Source organism: Stegodyphus dumicola, chromosome 3 (assembly GCF_044657685.1).
Source record: "Stegodyphus dumicola isolate Sdum_Otavi_A_Nest chromosome 3, ASM4465768v1".
Lineage (NCBI taxonomy): Eukaryota > Metazoa > Arthropoda > Arachnida > Araneae > Eresidae > Stegodyphus > Stegodyphus dumicola.
Genome location: NC_140770.1, coordinates 185,022,263 through 185,037,528, shown reverse-complemented (window position 1 = coordinate 185,037,528; position 15,266 = coordinate 185,022,263). Strand labels below are relative to the sequence as shown.

Genomic DNA, 15,266 nt, shown 5'->3' with positions numbered 1-15,266 from the left:
TCCCCTCACCTACTTGACCCAAAGCGCCCCTCATGGTGTTAAACTGTCTCGTTGGGCCTTAGCGTTACAACGGTATAACATGACTGTGACATACCGCAAAGGAAGTCCACATGGGAATGCTGATGCTTTTTCAAGGTTAGCTGTTAACTCTTTCTCTCTCAATGAACTCTGAGCAACATTGTCTCTACGGTGACGAATGTGCTTCTTGTGGGGGGACTAGTAAAGATCGTGACTTGTAAAGATCATGACTTGTGAAGATCGTGACTTAAAGAGAACGTGAAATATAAATAATAGGACAAGAACTTGCATTTTACGGTGTGGCAACAAGAAGAGGATTCGAAAGATTTTTATATATATTTTTGTTTAGAGAGTTGATGGTTTTTAATTTTTTTTAATAGTTGTAAGAGTTTTAACTGCAGTAATTAAGAGTTTAAAATTTTGATAGTTTAGAGCTGCAGTATTTATTTTTTTTTTTTGGTTCTGTTTTAAAATTTAAATAAAGGTATTTTGTTTATTCTGAAAAATTAGCTTTATTCTTCCTACAAGATTCAATATTCATTATATTGAAATAAGGAAGGGATTCTTTACTGACATAGACTGCAAAACAGAAAGAGGACAGAATTTCTTCAGTTCAACATTTCATCCAAATGGCAGATATTAAACCAGGTTTTTAAAAGGAATTGTAACTGTATATGAAACAAATCTCAGTTCTTCGCCTATAATCCTCAGACAATAACCAGTTTGCTTGAGTTAGAGAAATTTTTCACAATGATCACAGATATTTCAGTTTCAGAAATCTCGGGTAAGGGTTGATGATTAATTGAAATAGAATAATTCACAAGAAATTTATTCCTGGGGGAGGAGGACCGACGCTGAACTTCATATTTTATTACGGATAGATCTCTGAAGAAATTTCAGCGCGTTAGCCTTGAAGAACTTCAGACAAATAATTGGTTTCTCCTGCACGAGAATGTACCATCATACAATTACTTTTCAAGCGATTTCTAGCAAAAGAAAGATCAATATTCTTACCTATTCCTCAAACGAAACAAACGAAAGTATCAAAATTCTCAACTATCAACAAATTTGGTACTTACGAAGTACTTTTTTTTTTTCTCTAAAAGAAGTCTTACTTCAAAAGGCTACTATTTTAAAAGCGTTGAAAAGATTCAGAAAGCTATTATAACAACTAAAGATATCACTATTACTTGAATTAAATTGCTCATCTTTAGAAGTTACCTCTGTATGTTGACGATTTATCGCTTTTCCTTTATGCTTGCTATGGTGCTTAATGCTTACTACTTTCTTTAATGCTTACTATTTCCTTAATGCTTACTTTCCTTATGCTTCTTACTTTACTTTCCTTAATGCTTACTTACTATGCTACTATATGCACTCTCTGATTTTGTTAAAAAAATATGTACAGCCCTACCCTGGTGGTGGCGACTTCTGGATTGTACTTGATCTCCCGATGAGCAGGTACTGTTCTGTTTGGTATACACCCTAGGTCAGAAGCTTACTTAGTGGTGATAAATAAATAAATAAATAAATGGGCACAACTCAAAATGTAAAGCTTAACATAAAATTTTATTCTTCACAACATGTGTGTGTTTGTGTAGGAGTACACTTAAATTAATACAAACTAAGGTTTTTCAGCTTCTTGTTGACCACAACTTGCTGGGACTCCACAATATACTACCTAGATTAGAACTCAATTCTATGCGAAGTTATAACACTAACTTTCCAACACTTAACAGCCACGACAGCGTCAGACGTTCACTTCTCAGCCGCACGGCTGTCTAGGCTAGCAGCAGCATTAGCGGTCAAACTTCTACTCAGAATTATATCAGTTAACGATTTCCTTTTTCAACGTAAACTCATTTGTCATAATGTTTGCGTAGACCTCTGGACTGAGGGAGTGAAAGGCATTCAGAAAAGAAATAACGTAAAGCTAACTGTTAGTAAAACTTCGTAATCAGAAACTTGAACAGCATCATTCCAAAAGGTATATCAAACTCTTGAGTCCATGAAAGTACCAGGGCATTTATAGACTTATGATTAAGAATTTTGAACTTCCTATTTTGCACGAATTTTAGTGTTAAAACTTTGTAGTCGCTCTACGTATTATGAAAAATTGATTTTATTTCAGGTGAGAGTTAAATCAAAGTTAAATCTTGGACCTTCGCTTACATAAAATTTGTTTATAGCAATTTAATAAATTTGTCTTTGTTAATCATTGAACTGTTATTATTATTTTAAGTTAGAAATAGGTAATTATTTTAAACAAACTGCTTTCGGATCAAAATGCATTTTGTTCCAAATTACTTTTTAATGTTATTGTGTAAAAACCATCTTTAAGAAACATTAAATGAGCAAGACATGATTCTGGCTCGGGTCCAAACTGCAAGCAAAAGGGTACTGAATTAAAAGAAACTAAACAACAAAATAGCTTTACAAGACATTCTATCTTTGTGCTCGCACATACACTTAAAAAAAGGACATCTTTGTTTGCTTTGAATGTACAGTGCCTCCAAGTAATTAAATTTCGTATGCATAAACAAGCGATAAGAATGCATTTTTTTATACACTTTGATTTACTTCTGTTAACAGAAGGAAAGTAAAGCATTTTCAAAATACGCACTCAGCTTTTGATTAGACGCAATTCTTCGAACAGAGATTTAGGTTTACCAAACTTGAAGAACTTCATATTTTTGAATGATTCTTTCCTTTAAGAAACTTTTTTTATGAATCGAGATAAATGACAAAATAATTTTAACGCTAAAAAAAAATTTTTTTTTGCCGGTAATTTTTTTTTAAATTCAAATTTTTGAAGAAAAAGTTAACAATTAAAATATAGTATTTCTCCTAGAGTTTTTCAATCCTTTTTATCCAGCTTTTAATTTTGTTTATTAGAATGTTCTTCAAAACTTCAAAAATCGATATTTGAATTAATAAATTAGTACTGAGGAAAAAAATTAAAAAATACACTTATACACTTATATTATAAAATACACTTAGAGGGATAAAAAAACCTACGATTTTAATTACATTTTCATTTCCAATAGCTTTTCTTTTCAGTATTTTGCAAAACCCTATACCTGGTAAGTAAATAATAATAAACATGCAGTAAGTATATTAAACAACTTTATCCATGCCTGTGAAAGTTTCAGGACTTTGAGTAAAAGGATTTATCGAAAAAATACAGATTGAGAAAACGCAGTTTAAAGAATGTAAACCTTAAACTGTCATTAACATATTTCCATTTTAAAAATTTTTTCTTACTGAATTTCAATATATCTAAAATTAAATCTATTACTGTTCGATTCTTGAATGTACTTATAAATTACAAGCTTTTATTTGAAACTTTACATGGCCAAAGTACTGATGGAATTTCATAAAATGTAAGCAGAATGTTCTTTACCTGTTTTTGTTTTGCAAACCACGTTCGAAACAATTTTAATATATATATTAATCAAAATACTTTTTATAAAAAATTATAATCAATATTAATTATATTAATTTGTTGTTTAATTCATTTTTTTAAAGTATAATTTGAAATGTGAACAGTCACAGAAACATTTTATTTAAAGCTGCCCAGCAGCATACGTAATTTCTTCTCGTAATTTAGCCAATTTTTTTTATACAAATTTCGTTTATAATTAATTTAGGTGTATTTTAATTCATTAAGTTGTTTATTTGTTCCACGACGAATTTCGACATTCAGGAACTTGATCGCTTCCATTAATTCTTTTTGTTCATGTCTGTCACAAGTAATTTATATAACTGAAGAAGTATAACAAAATGGGCTGAAAGTACACATAGAAATAGTTTGAGCTGAGTAAAAAAAAAATAATAAGAAGAAAAAAGAATTAAAAAAAGCAGCCTAAAAGTTAAAAAATTAAAAACAGAATTTGAACTGCACTCTTTGTTTAAAATCAGTCAGATTGCATACATGAACAGAGTCTGCTGATAGTCGCAGTCACAGCTAATTACGTTCCTCTTCTTCAACACTGATTTAAAAAAAAATAACTGAGGCAATTAAGAAGGAAAAGAAAATAAACTCTGAGGTGGATGCGGCATTTAAAGGGCTGCTAAAGTCTTTTATTATCGTCTTTTATTACGCCATTTATTATCGTCAGATTATTTCAAAATTTTTTCTCAGCGTAGTAAAGGTATTAAAACACATTTTTCGCATGAATTTGGAAAAAAAAGGTAATTTCACCTTTTCATCTATTGAAGTCCCTCTAAAGATGATTTCTAGTTTAACTTGTGTAACGAAAATTGTATATTAATGGCAAAATATGAAAAGCTATTCATTTTTTAACATCTAACACAAAATAGTAATAAAAAGAAGTTGGAAATAAGATATGAAATTAATACTACCCAATCATTTTGCGAAAATGTTACATTTGAATTTGATTATACGTTAAAAATGGATGAAAATTACTTAATAATACTTCTCAGTCTGAAATACAATCACATTGAATTGCAATGAAGCAGCAGTAATCACGACGTCATGCCACCCCACCCCCATATTAGCACGTAATTAAGAGTTCCTGTGATAGATTGTTTTATTCTTTCTTTAGAGCAGAAATTGGGCCTTATATATAACTTAGCACATTGCGAGACTCAATTAGTATCGCTATAACATTTCTTTCTTAATGGAAATAAGGTCTGGTGAGCAAGCAGACCAGTCTCTAGGAGGTTCTCAATAATGAGGTTCAATGAGGCTTTATATTATCATCATAAAAAGAAATGTATTGCCAGTGATACTAGTAAAAAAGCAAACATGGCATTCATTAACCTCTTTACAATAAAAGTCGCCCGCCATAATACCATTATCCAGCACCTGTACCTCAAGATGTCCTCAACTGTGATGCTGTTCGACACCATCTTTCAGTACCGCCATAGCGATAGTGTTCTCGACCGTTTTAATACTTTGCTGGTACGTTTTACTCCTTTACGTCAGGTGAAATGGCATTAGGAATCCGCCTGCATATTAAATTGACTTCATGGGAAAACAAGACCTTGATACAATGCTAGATCGTCCACTTAGGCGGATCTGACACCACACTAAACTGTACTCCAATAAAGAAGATATTCATTGGTTGGTTGGCGGTGAAGCGTAGATCGCATTCAGCTGTTACCATTAAATATTGTTTTTCTTATCCTTTGTTATGTAAGTCATATGCATCTGGAATGCATTCTAGTCGTTTGATAAACTGCCTAAAGCCTTGTACGCATTACCAAACTCTGTTGCAGCTGCGACAGTTAGGCTTTCTTCCATTTATTATGCAATCCTTTTGAATGTAAAATTATCGATATTATGTCTTTAAGCCACGACAAAAATTTCATGCATTTAGATTTAATCTGTTATGTATAGAATTTTTCTGACAATCACAGTTCGTCTGACATGCTCGTTTGCTTTTATATTGCTTCTGAGGTTCAGGTTATGATCTTATTCGCAAGAATTGGAAATTTTCACACTCATTAACTTTTTTTTAGGTAAATTTTAGCTATGCAAATTGTATCAAGTTGATTCGTTGGATTCTGTGAAAGGGTATTTTGCATACTAATTTACCCTTATGTTTTGAACATTGTGACATTTTTGGCCTAGGACTTTTATAACCAATGTAAAATGCATTTTCATTGAATAACCTCATTTTCTGAAATAGGAAACAGCATTCACTGTCGGTGCTAATGCAACAGATTAAGATTCTGACCTCGTTTAAATTTTGGATTTAGTTTCTACTGCCCCCATAACAACAGAAATGGAACTTTGATCGGTGATACAAATGTTCCATTAATTTTTTTCATATTTATTTAATATTAAGTTCTTTATGTGGATCTATACTATTAAAAAGAAAAATCTAAATTTTCTCCGTTTTCTTCTGCAGAGAATAATATAGATGCGTGTAAGTATTTAATGCAATTAAATTTGAAAGTCATTTATACTATAGAGTCATTATGTTTATTTCAGAGCCGAAAATATAAAAATAAACAGGGCCTTCGTTGGCATACGAAATCCGGACCTCTTAACTGTTAGCCCGACGTGCTTCCAATTACGTGCATTTGGTAAGGAGACAGAAAATATGTTATGTCACTACTACAGTCAAGCAAAGAATCTCTTCAGTTATTGGGAAAATGCTCACAAGTGATAGTAGTATGTTTTGATGTCAATTAATCAACTTTACGATGATCTGAAAGTTGCACATATTTAATAAAAATTTGTTTGAAGTTAAAACTTAAAAAGTCACTTTTGCATTAGATACGATGCTGCATAAATACAAGCAATCTTTCTATAATAGACACAATTATTCGAAAGGGATGTTTTGAAAAAGACTGAAATGTGATTAGAAATGAGTGAAATGGAAAACTTTGTTCATTTTAGCGTTCTCTTCATACAGAAAATCATTTTAATTAAGGGTTTAAAACATTCTTTAACATTGTGAAAATTTGCATATTTTCTATCTACAGTTGTTTGATGTCTGAGGAACTTTAGAATTCTGTTTCCTCTCAGAGTAAAAGTGAATCATGAATTTTAGCCTTGTCAAATGGACTGTTATCTATACATTATTTTGTTAACTTTCAAGTACAGCTCATTTAAGTTTTAAGTTAAATGCAATTGAGCTTTTGTTTGCATGAATCTAGGAATATCACTTCCATCTCTTTCTTCTGGAAAGGAGTGCAATGGAACCTAATAATTAGAATCCACAGAGCTAGCTGTAGGAATTACAATAACCCCAACACTCGCAAAGCTAACAGAATGGTGCCAGAGCGTTTATGCAGGTTATGTGTACATAAATGTTAAATACTCGTATACTATGTTCTCACTTTCAGTATAATATTCAATAAATTGTACTAAAATTTAAAAGAAAAAGTATTGTCCAATAAGCTTGTTTTCAGTTCTTAGCTGTGGGTTTATACATATCTGCTAAAAGCATTTAAATAAATTAAGCTAAACGATGAGTTCTGTTGATTAGGCATTTTTTGCGCGATTTTAGATATGCATTCCAACGTATGATGGGCTTATTTATATCATAAGTGCATAAGTTATTAATCTTATGTAAAGCAAGTACCATTCGTAATTTAATGCATTAAGTCGAAACGCAGCGGTTTCGCAAAAATGCTTCCTAAAACACTTTTGTTAGGCTAACGTGTTTTTAAGAATTGAATTTTAATATATATTTGGATAATTATCACCATGCTCGTGGTTTATTTAGCCAACGAAAGTTGTTCTTATTTTTTTTTTTTTTTAATTCTAACTCTGATATAAAGTGTCGCTATAAATCATCTTACTCAATATTACTTGAGCAACAAGAAAATAGTAGAAAAAAAGCAAAAATAAAACAGTTAAACAATCGTGACTTCAATTAGGAAAATAACTCTTTTCATGGTAAACTTTCTAAGAATTAATCTAATATAAAATGATAATAATTGAACTGTTTGAAAATTTTCAAGGTATCAATAATTGAATATTTTTCAATTATTTTTCGCCATTCATTTAAAAACAATAAGGATGTTAAAGAGAGTTTAGAAAAATATATGTAACCAAAAGCTTAAATTCTAATGCTTCTTATTTTTTCCATTTTATTTGGTGAGGGAGATTTATAGCAATGGCGGTGTAATGTATAAAAAACGCGTTTTAAGAGTGCAATCAGCGAGATTTTTATGAAATTTATTGTTTATTGAGAGACCTCTAATGAACGAAATATGTAGAATATATATAACGAAATCTAATGAACGAAATAACTATTCAATTAAATTTACACTACGCTTTATCGAAACCGAACAGGAAAATGAAACCAAACAAAATTTTCAACAGTAAACACGTGAACAGAGAACATTTAACTCAATAAAACATAATACAAACTAAGGAAGGAAATATTTTAAACTAAACTGAAATTTTATTCAAATCATAGAAAGACTAAGATGTGATTTTAATTAAAAATACATACTTTGTACTTGTTCTGTGGTGAGTTCTTCAACCTACAGGAAAAAACAAATTAATTAAGTTGAACAATTACATTAAATCAAAACGCAGACAAATTTTAATACTTTTGGATAATCCCTAAATTAGAAAACAAATTAGAAACTGTTTAGAAAACAGTTTCTTAATCATATTGACATTATTTAACTTACAGTATTTTAATTTTATATTCTCTCTTGTTTTACTCTGAAGAAAGTGCCTTACTCGTGGAACCTTACTCAAGCTTCTGGAATAAAGAGATTTTTAATTACATTCTGAAGCACAAGCATTAAGTTTATTTATTTTCTTGACATTAAAATACCAAATTTTCATCACTACAGCAGGTTTATTGACTATCAGAAATAATAAATTTTAAGTAATGTTTTTGTGAGCTATTTACCTTCTTGATGGAGTTATTTAAATATACCTTCTTGATGGAGATCAGTAAACTTTCAAACTGATCTAAGAATTAATCTTGTAAAGTCATTAGGTATATTGAAGAAAGAGACAATAAAAATATGTAATGCTCTCGCTGGGACCACGCGTCAAGTATGCTTCCAGTTACACCATGAAGACATCAGAGGAAAGACAAGAGAAAATACCCTTATATCTTATGAAAATACTTATAAGAAAGCTGACTATTTCTAATACGAATTTGTGCAATATTCCTTAAAAATTATTGTTTAAAACACTTTTTTTTATTCCATTCAATAAATGAATAGATAAATAAATAATAAAACAAATTCAGTAAAATAATTTAATAACAAATTAGCTGATCTAACAGGAGCCTATGATGCATCACCAGAAAGTTTTTCTAAGTGAAAATTAGTGAATGTGATAAAGGGAGTTATTTTTAAATCCTCAATTTTAAGTGAAAAGTTTTTTCCTTAGCGCGAAGGTTTGCTTTTATTAAAGAGTAATTAATTGTTTTTAACAAAACAAATGATATATTTCTATAGAAGAATATAAGATATTTGTATGCACTTAATACACGAGGTTTGGAAATAAGTCTTTTATTAATTTTAACGATGATTTTAAGGTACTTTATAATTACTGGGTATATTATAAGGCATATTATAGCCCAAGATAAACTGAGCTCAAAGCAAGTGAAGTCTCCCATGTCCGGTTTGATTTATTTTTATAACATCACCTTGCAGTTGTGTTTTTCACTTTTTAGCGCCCTAGCTGTGTACTATAAACTCAAAGTTCTTCAGACTTTATTAGACTGTCAAGCGCATTATCGCTCCGTTTGAAAATACGCGACTAAGTCTTAGGAAGGTTTTTAAAGAAACCTAATTACTTCATCTTGAATTGAATAAAAGGCACATCTTGTGGGTGCACTCAAAACTCTGCCACTTGTGGGTTCTAAAATATCCATAAAATTAAATTTACAATTTAAAAAGGGATTGTATTCTAAAACCATAGATTTGGCCTAACTAAGCTGGCTCAAACGTTAATGGCGCTATTTAACTTCGGCTGCAAAATGTCTAATGCCAGAACATTAATTGTCAAAGATGGGCGGTAGGAAATAAAGCTACAATCTACAAAAGTTCTACATACAAAAACTACAAAAATACTACAAAAGTTCTGCATACAAAAGCATCCATAACCCTATATTTAAATACTCTTTAATCTTATTTGCATCCTTGTTAGAGCTAACGAAAGTGAGAAGGAAGAGTACGGATCCAAATCACAAAGAATTTTTAACATAAAATACCTTTTAATTTGCTTTGTGTTCGGTTTATCTAGGGCCATTCGGTTTAAAAAAAATAAAATAAAGATTTTATTTATTAAGAAATGCATATGTTACTTTTAAATCGTTCTTTTTCCCAAGTAATAAACACTGGTGAAATTCGAAAGCTAAATTAACGGTCTGACATTTTGCAGAATAGGATCTGATGCGCGACATTTTGTTGAAACGTTTAAGGAAAATGTCGAAGATATGAGTAAAAAAATATAATTTAAATGGATAAAAAAAGTACGTACTTTGTCAGTACAATTTAATGACATCAATCAACAAACGAAAACATATAAATGCATTGTTGCTGCTTACAAATTATGGCACAGCATGTTCAAAGAGATCAGAATGGCTACAATACACGTTTGTATCCGAGTAATTATTTTTATATACACATTCATCAACGTAGAAGATTCTTACGTCACTTCATGCATCAGTGATAGAATGATGCAAATGCACAATAGTAGATAATGTCGTTGTATACATCTGAACTTTTACTTAACGTTAGAAGAAGTCTATCGGAGTGGGAATCCGAGAGATATGTTTAGCTAAACTTAGATATTCTCTACCAGATAAACTTCAGAACTACTTAGAAATTAAGTTGATAAATATATCGACGAATCACTATCGATCAATAAACGGATATTGATAAATTCACTCTTTCGCAAAGCCTTAAATAAGAAATATAATTTCTCCTTTTCTTATATTCTAATTATATTGATGATTGCCTATATTTACAATATGTTTTATCTTAGTGCGGGCGCTTTTGTTTTACCTACACTACTAGGTGTTTCAAAAAGTGTATACATACTTCAGCAGCTGTCTACTCATTTAATTTTCCTTCTTTTGAAATTCAACCATTTTGGTATAACGGAGTAGGCAGAATAAAGTTTGAGCAACGAAAATGATCTCGGAATGCTACAGATTAGCAATTCCGGAGTTTGAAAATGTGAGTAAAGTGCAAAGATGCATTGAAGTGCCACTGAATTAAGGATAGACATGACTATGCAAATTGTGTTACGCTGCGCCGCATTTATGCTGACGTGAGGGCGTTGCGGTAATTGTATATATAGCTAATAATATGGTTGTTGTTAATCCGTCGTTTCATTTTTCAGTATGGGTAAAACTTCTGATTTAGACGCCTTCGATCGAGGACAGATAGTAGGTGTTTGACGCATGGGCCATTCAGTTTCCGAAATCGTCAGAGGGCTATGAATTTCTAGGTCGACTGTTTCAAGGGTATACCAAGAATCCAAGGATTGTGGGGAAAAATTAGCAATTCCGCAAATTGCAAAGCGCAATTAGCCCTGAATGAGCATGATGTGAGACGGCTCAGCCATATTGTTCATAGCCAGCGAAGGCAAACATTAGCTCAAATTACCACGCAGCTAAATGAGGGCGCCAGTCGTATAGTCAGTAAACGGACTTTGCAATGCTTGCTTTCCCAAATGAGCTTCGGGAGCCGTAGACCCACGAGAATACCATTGCTCAATGCAAGAGATCGAGTTGTATGTCTTGGCTGGGCAAGAGAACTGAGAGAATGGACTCTAGATTACTGGAAACAAGTAGCATGGAGTGATGAATCTCTATTCTGACTATTAACATCGACGGTAGGCTGAGAATATGGCGTCAGGCTCATGAAGAATGGATACTGCATGCCATGGCGGTGCAAGGCCATGGCGGCTCAATCATGGTCTGCGGTGTTTCCTCTTGGCAGTGTTTGGGATCTCTGGTACTTGTACGAGCCTCCCTCAATATGATTTGATACGTAGAGTTGCTGGGCAGTCAGCTTCATCTATTTATGTTGTCCTGTCATTCACACGGAAATGGAGTATTCCATTAAGATAACTGCACCTTTCACAGGTCTTAGTTGACTACTGCTTGGCTGTATAGTTTGACTTCTCGGTCATAATTGGCTACCAATTAGCCCTGACTTAAATCCTACTGAGCACCTCTGAGTTGTTTTCGATAAAGATATGAAACCCCTTCACAGAACGTTAGCGATCCTTCCTGAATTATGGACAGCTCTAACTGATGTTTGGCAAACCATTCCGCAAACTTATTGAATCTATGCCTCGTCGTGTGGCAGTCGTTATCAAAGCCCCAGTAGGCCCAACTCGTTATTGACTCACTATCCGTAATTCAATGCCACTTCAGTGTAGTTCAGAAGAGGGTTTCGAACAGCTCCATTCATTCGAATTACCATTACTTTTATAAAAAATAAGTTTGAACCGATGGATTTGTCCAGATTATACCGTATTTACGCGAATCTAATCGTTTTGGCCAAATGTAGTACTCAAAATTGGGGTGCGCATTAGATTCGATGGCGCATTAGATTCGAGTGCAAAGTTCGCCGATGACGTCAGCAGTTCGCCGATGACGTCAACCGAATTTAAATCGTAACAATGGATTACTGTATTTCTCGACTACATTTACCGTTACATTTATCGTTGACACATTATTGCATACTGCAGAGTACGTAGTCACGAAATGGAGGGCAAGCAGAGAAGAATGTCATATGACGCTACTTTCAAACGTAAAGTAATTCTTTATCCTGAAAGAAATGGCAATAGAAAGGCTGGGAGAGAGTTCAACGTAGCTGAGAGCAATGTTCGCTTGTGGCGGCAACAGAAATTGGCACTGTTTGCAACTAAAACTAGTAGAAAGAAATTCACTGGCCCTCGCAAAGGAAGACACCCTAAAATTGAAGAAAACGTTTTGGAATTTCTACGTGAAAGGAGGAAGAATGGACAACCTGTGACTAGCGACACTATAAGAAATAAAGCAAAAGAGGAGGCTGAAGTTCTTGGAATACCGAAACGAGAGTTTAAAGCTAGCCGTCGATGGGTGGATCGGTTTATGAAGCGGATGGGCTTATTTCTAAGACGCCGTACAACAATATGCCAAAAGCTTCCTGCAGATTTTGAGGGAAAACTACTAACATTTTAGCGGTATGTCATCACACTTCGGAAGGAAAAGAATTTTTCAATGGGGCAAATTGGCAACGCTGACGAGACGCCAATTTGGTTTGATATGTCTCGTAACTACACCATTACGGAGAAAGGGACTAAAAAAGTTATCATCAAAATAGTGAATAAAGACGTTTACTATTAATCACTGATTGTAGAAACTGTTAGCTAGATAGAAATGTTACCATTTATTTCATGTTCATACTTTACGATATGTACCGTATATACGGTAGTGGTAATTAACAATGATTGTTTCACATAACAATAGCCCACTAATAGGTTAATTCTATGTTCTGTTACTTTATGTATAAATCCATTGTTGTATAAAATATGGTATCTAAATTTAAATAAAATTATCATACCATTGATTGATAGTTTATATACAAATCCATTGTTGTATAAAATAAGATTCAATAAATTCCTCATACCATTGATGCGCATTACATTCGCCGACAAACAATTTTTTTATTATTTAAAGTTTTAAAATGGGGATGCGCATTAGATTCGCATAAATACGGTATATAGGAAACGTTCCGAAAGACCGCACGAAGACCTTACGAAAAACAAACTTTGATGAAATGTAGCGTCAGACTTCAAGAAAATCTGTATAACAAGTGTTTCGCGAGATTTCAGAATTAAGTGGCCATCGCATTTTAAAATATTTTCATTGGAAAAGTTACATTCCAAGAACAATATGGGACCGCTGTGAAGATGATTCGGAAGATAAAGAGCTCAGGTTTAGTTGTGGTACTTAGCAAATTATTTAAAAGATTTTGCAGTTTCTAAGTACGATTAATTGGAGTGATACAGCTATAATTAAATTAAACAGCTCACTAATCGTCCCAATTTCGCCGTTTAGAGATCACATCATTGAGTACAACCGCTGAACGAAAATGTGAGCAAATATCAAACAAAATTCCAATATTTGAGATTCCATTGCTTTGCTTTATCAGCAGTGTCTAAATATCAAAACGGTAATCCGTTTGCAAATAGGAACTGATTAGGGAGGGGGGAAAAAGGTTTAGATTTTATCCTCCGCCTAGAAGGGTTCTTTTAGTTTCAAATTGTTTATCATCATAGATTATCAGTAGAAGTGGCCCAAGCACTCATAGAAACGTTATATATCTTCAGTATATCTAAAGAGTGAAAAATATGTAATGTAATACTATAAAATATTTAATATTTTTCATTAGCTATATCATGAATTAAATGTATTTTTATTTAAATCAATCAGATTCAAAAGTATAAGAACTGCTTTTACTTTCTTAAATTAATCAGTTTATTCACCCCTAACAGACCATAGATATAGTAATACTAATAGATGAAGTACGTTAATCTGTCAAGTACATATTTTTGATTCCAAAAACGATTTGAGGCATCAGCCATGAGAGTTGCACAAATACTTTAATATAGGTTTAAATTTAAATTTTTTATTGCATTTAGGAACCATTATTTTGAATTATTTCAAATGAACCTAATTTTATTTTTTAACAGTTTCCTTTCTGCTGAAGTTTAGCATTGCTTACAGCTGCACTCTCCATTTTTTTAAAAAAGAAAACGGAATAACTTTTCATATGTAATTGTCCATAACTTATGAAAAGTTACTGATTACCGCATATGTAATTTATAAGTAGTTATCAATAACTTTTTATAATTTCTCATAAATTAAGATTTCATTACTGATAGTTTGAAATTTTATGATAATTATTTTACGCCTTTTCCCCATTCTGAGTCAGATACTAAATACTAGAAAGCCCAGCGGTCACATGAAATGACCGCTGTTCTAGATATTATAAATTGCAAATAAAATGATTTGTGTAAAGGTGTCTACTAATTTAAACTGAATTATCCAGGGCCGGCGGCGAGGACGCCCCTTTGCTTACTGCCGCGCGGGGTTTCCCCCTCCTTGCTTAATTGCTTAAAGCAGAGTGCAATGAAGGAAACCACTGGCGGTACATAAGAGCGGCCGCTAGCTCAATAAATAAAGGTGATTTAAATAATAAAATGTTAATTCACATGTCAAAGATCTCTTTGTACACAACATTTCGTGTGTAGATCTTTTCATCATTTTTAAGCTCGCCTTGCAGAGGACCATACATTATTTTTAATTTTACGTCCGTTCTTTCACGAACTCTTGAACAGGCAACATAAAGTTGACCGTGTCCAAATGCAGGCTCAGGTAAAAAATGCCAACACGCTTAGCCCTGAGACTTATTGATGGTCATAGCAAAGGCAAGTTTTACAGGAAATTGTCTATGTCTCAATTGAAACGGCAACCCTGTGCTTTGGCAACTTCACCCCATTGGCTAGTACAGTTACGCAGCAACCAATAAACTACCGGCTACAAACAGACACTTAAGCAGCATATAATAAAGATATTTATTTATTTCATTTTATTTGATTTTTCATCGTTGCCGGTTTTTGCTGGTTGCATATTTCCGAATTCTATTATACATAGATGTTAAATTTATTTATTAAATGTTAAATGAACGTGCTCTTGTATTTTTAATTTTTCCTGCTTAGTTTTCTCATAATATTCGTGACGTGCTGCACTGCACGGGGAATAAAACAATTTGCAATTACGCAAGCA

General features: G+C 32.6%; 1 protein-coding gene across 2 annotated transcripts in view; it reads right to left on the bottom strand.

Annotated features, from left to right (window-relative positions):
• The window catches only part of LOC118187643 (troponin C), a 71,457-nt gene that overhangs the window by 32,891 nt on the left and 23,300 nt on the right, over positions 1–15,266 (bottom strand). The window contains exons 2-3 of one of the 2 annotated variants that reach the window (XM_035357902.2): positions 8,143–8,216; positions 7,959–7,989 (exon numbers count right to left, since the gene is read on the bottom strand). In XM_035357902.2, coding sequence (XP_035213793.1) covers position 7,959 — 1 coding nt within the window. In that variant the 5' untranslated portion in view covers positions 7,960–7,989; positions 8,143–8,216. The remainder of the gene's footprint in view (positions 1–7,958; positions 7,990–8,142; positions 8,217–15,266) is intronic. The other variant, XM_035357901.2, reaches the window with a different exon arrangement.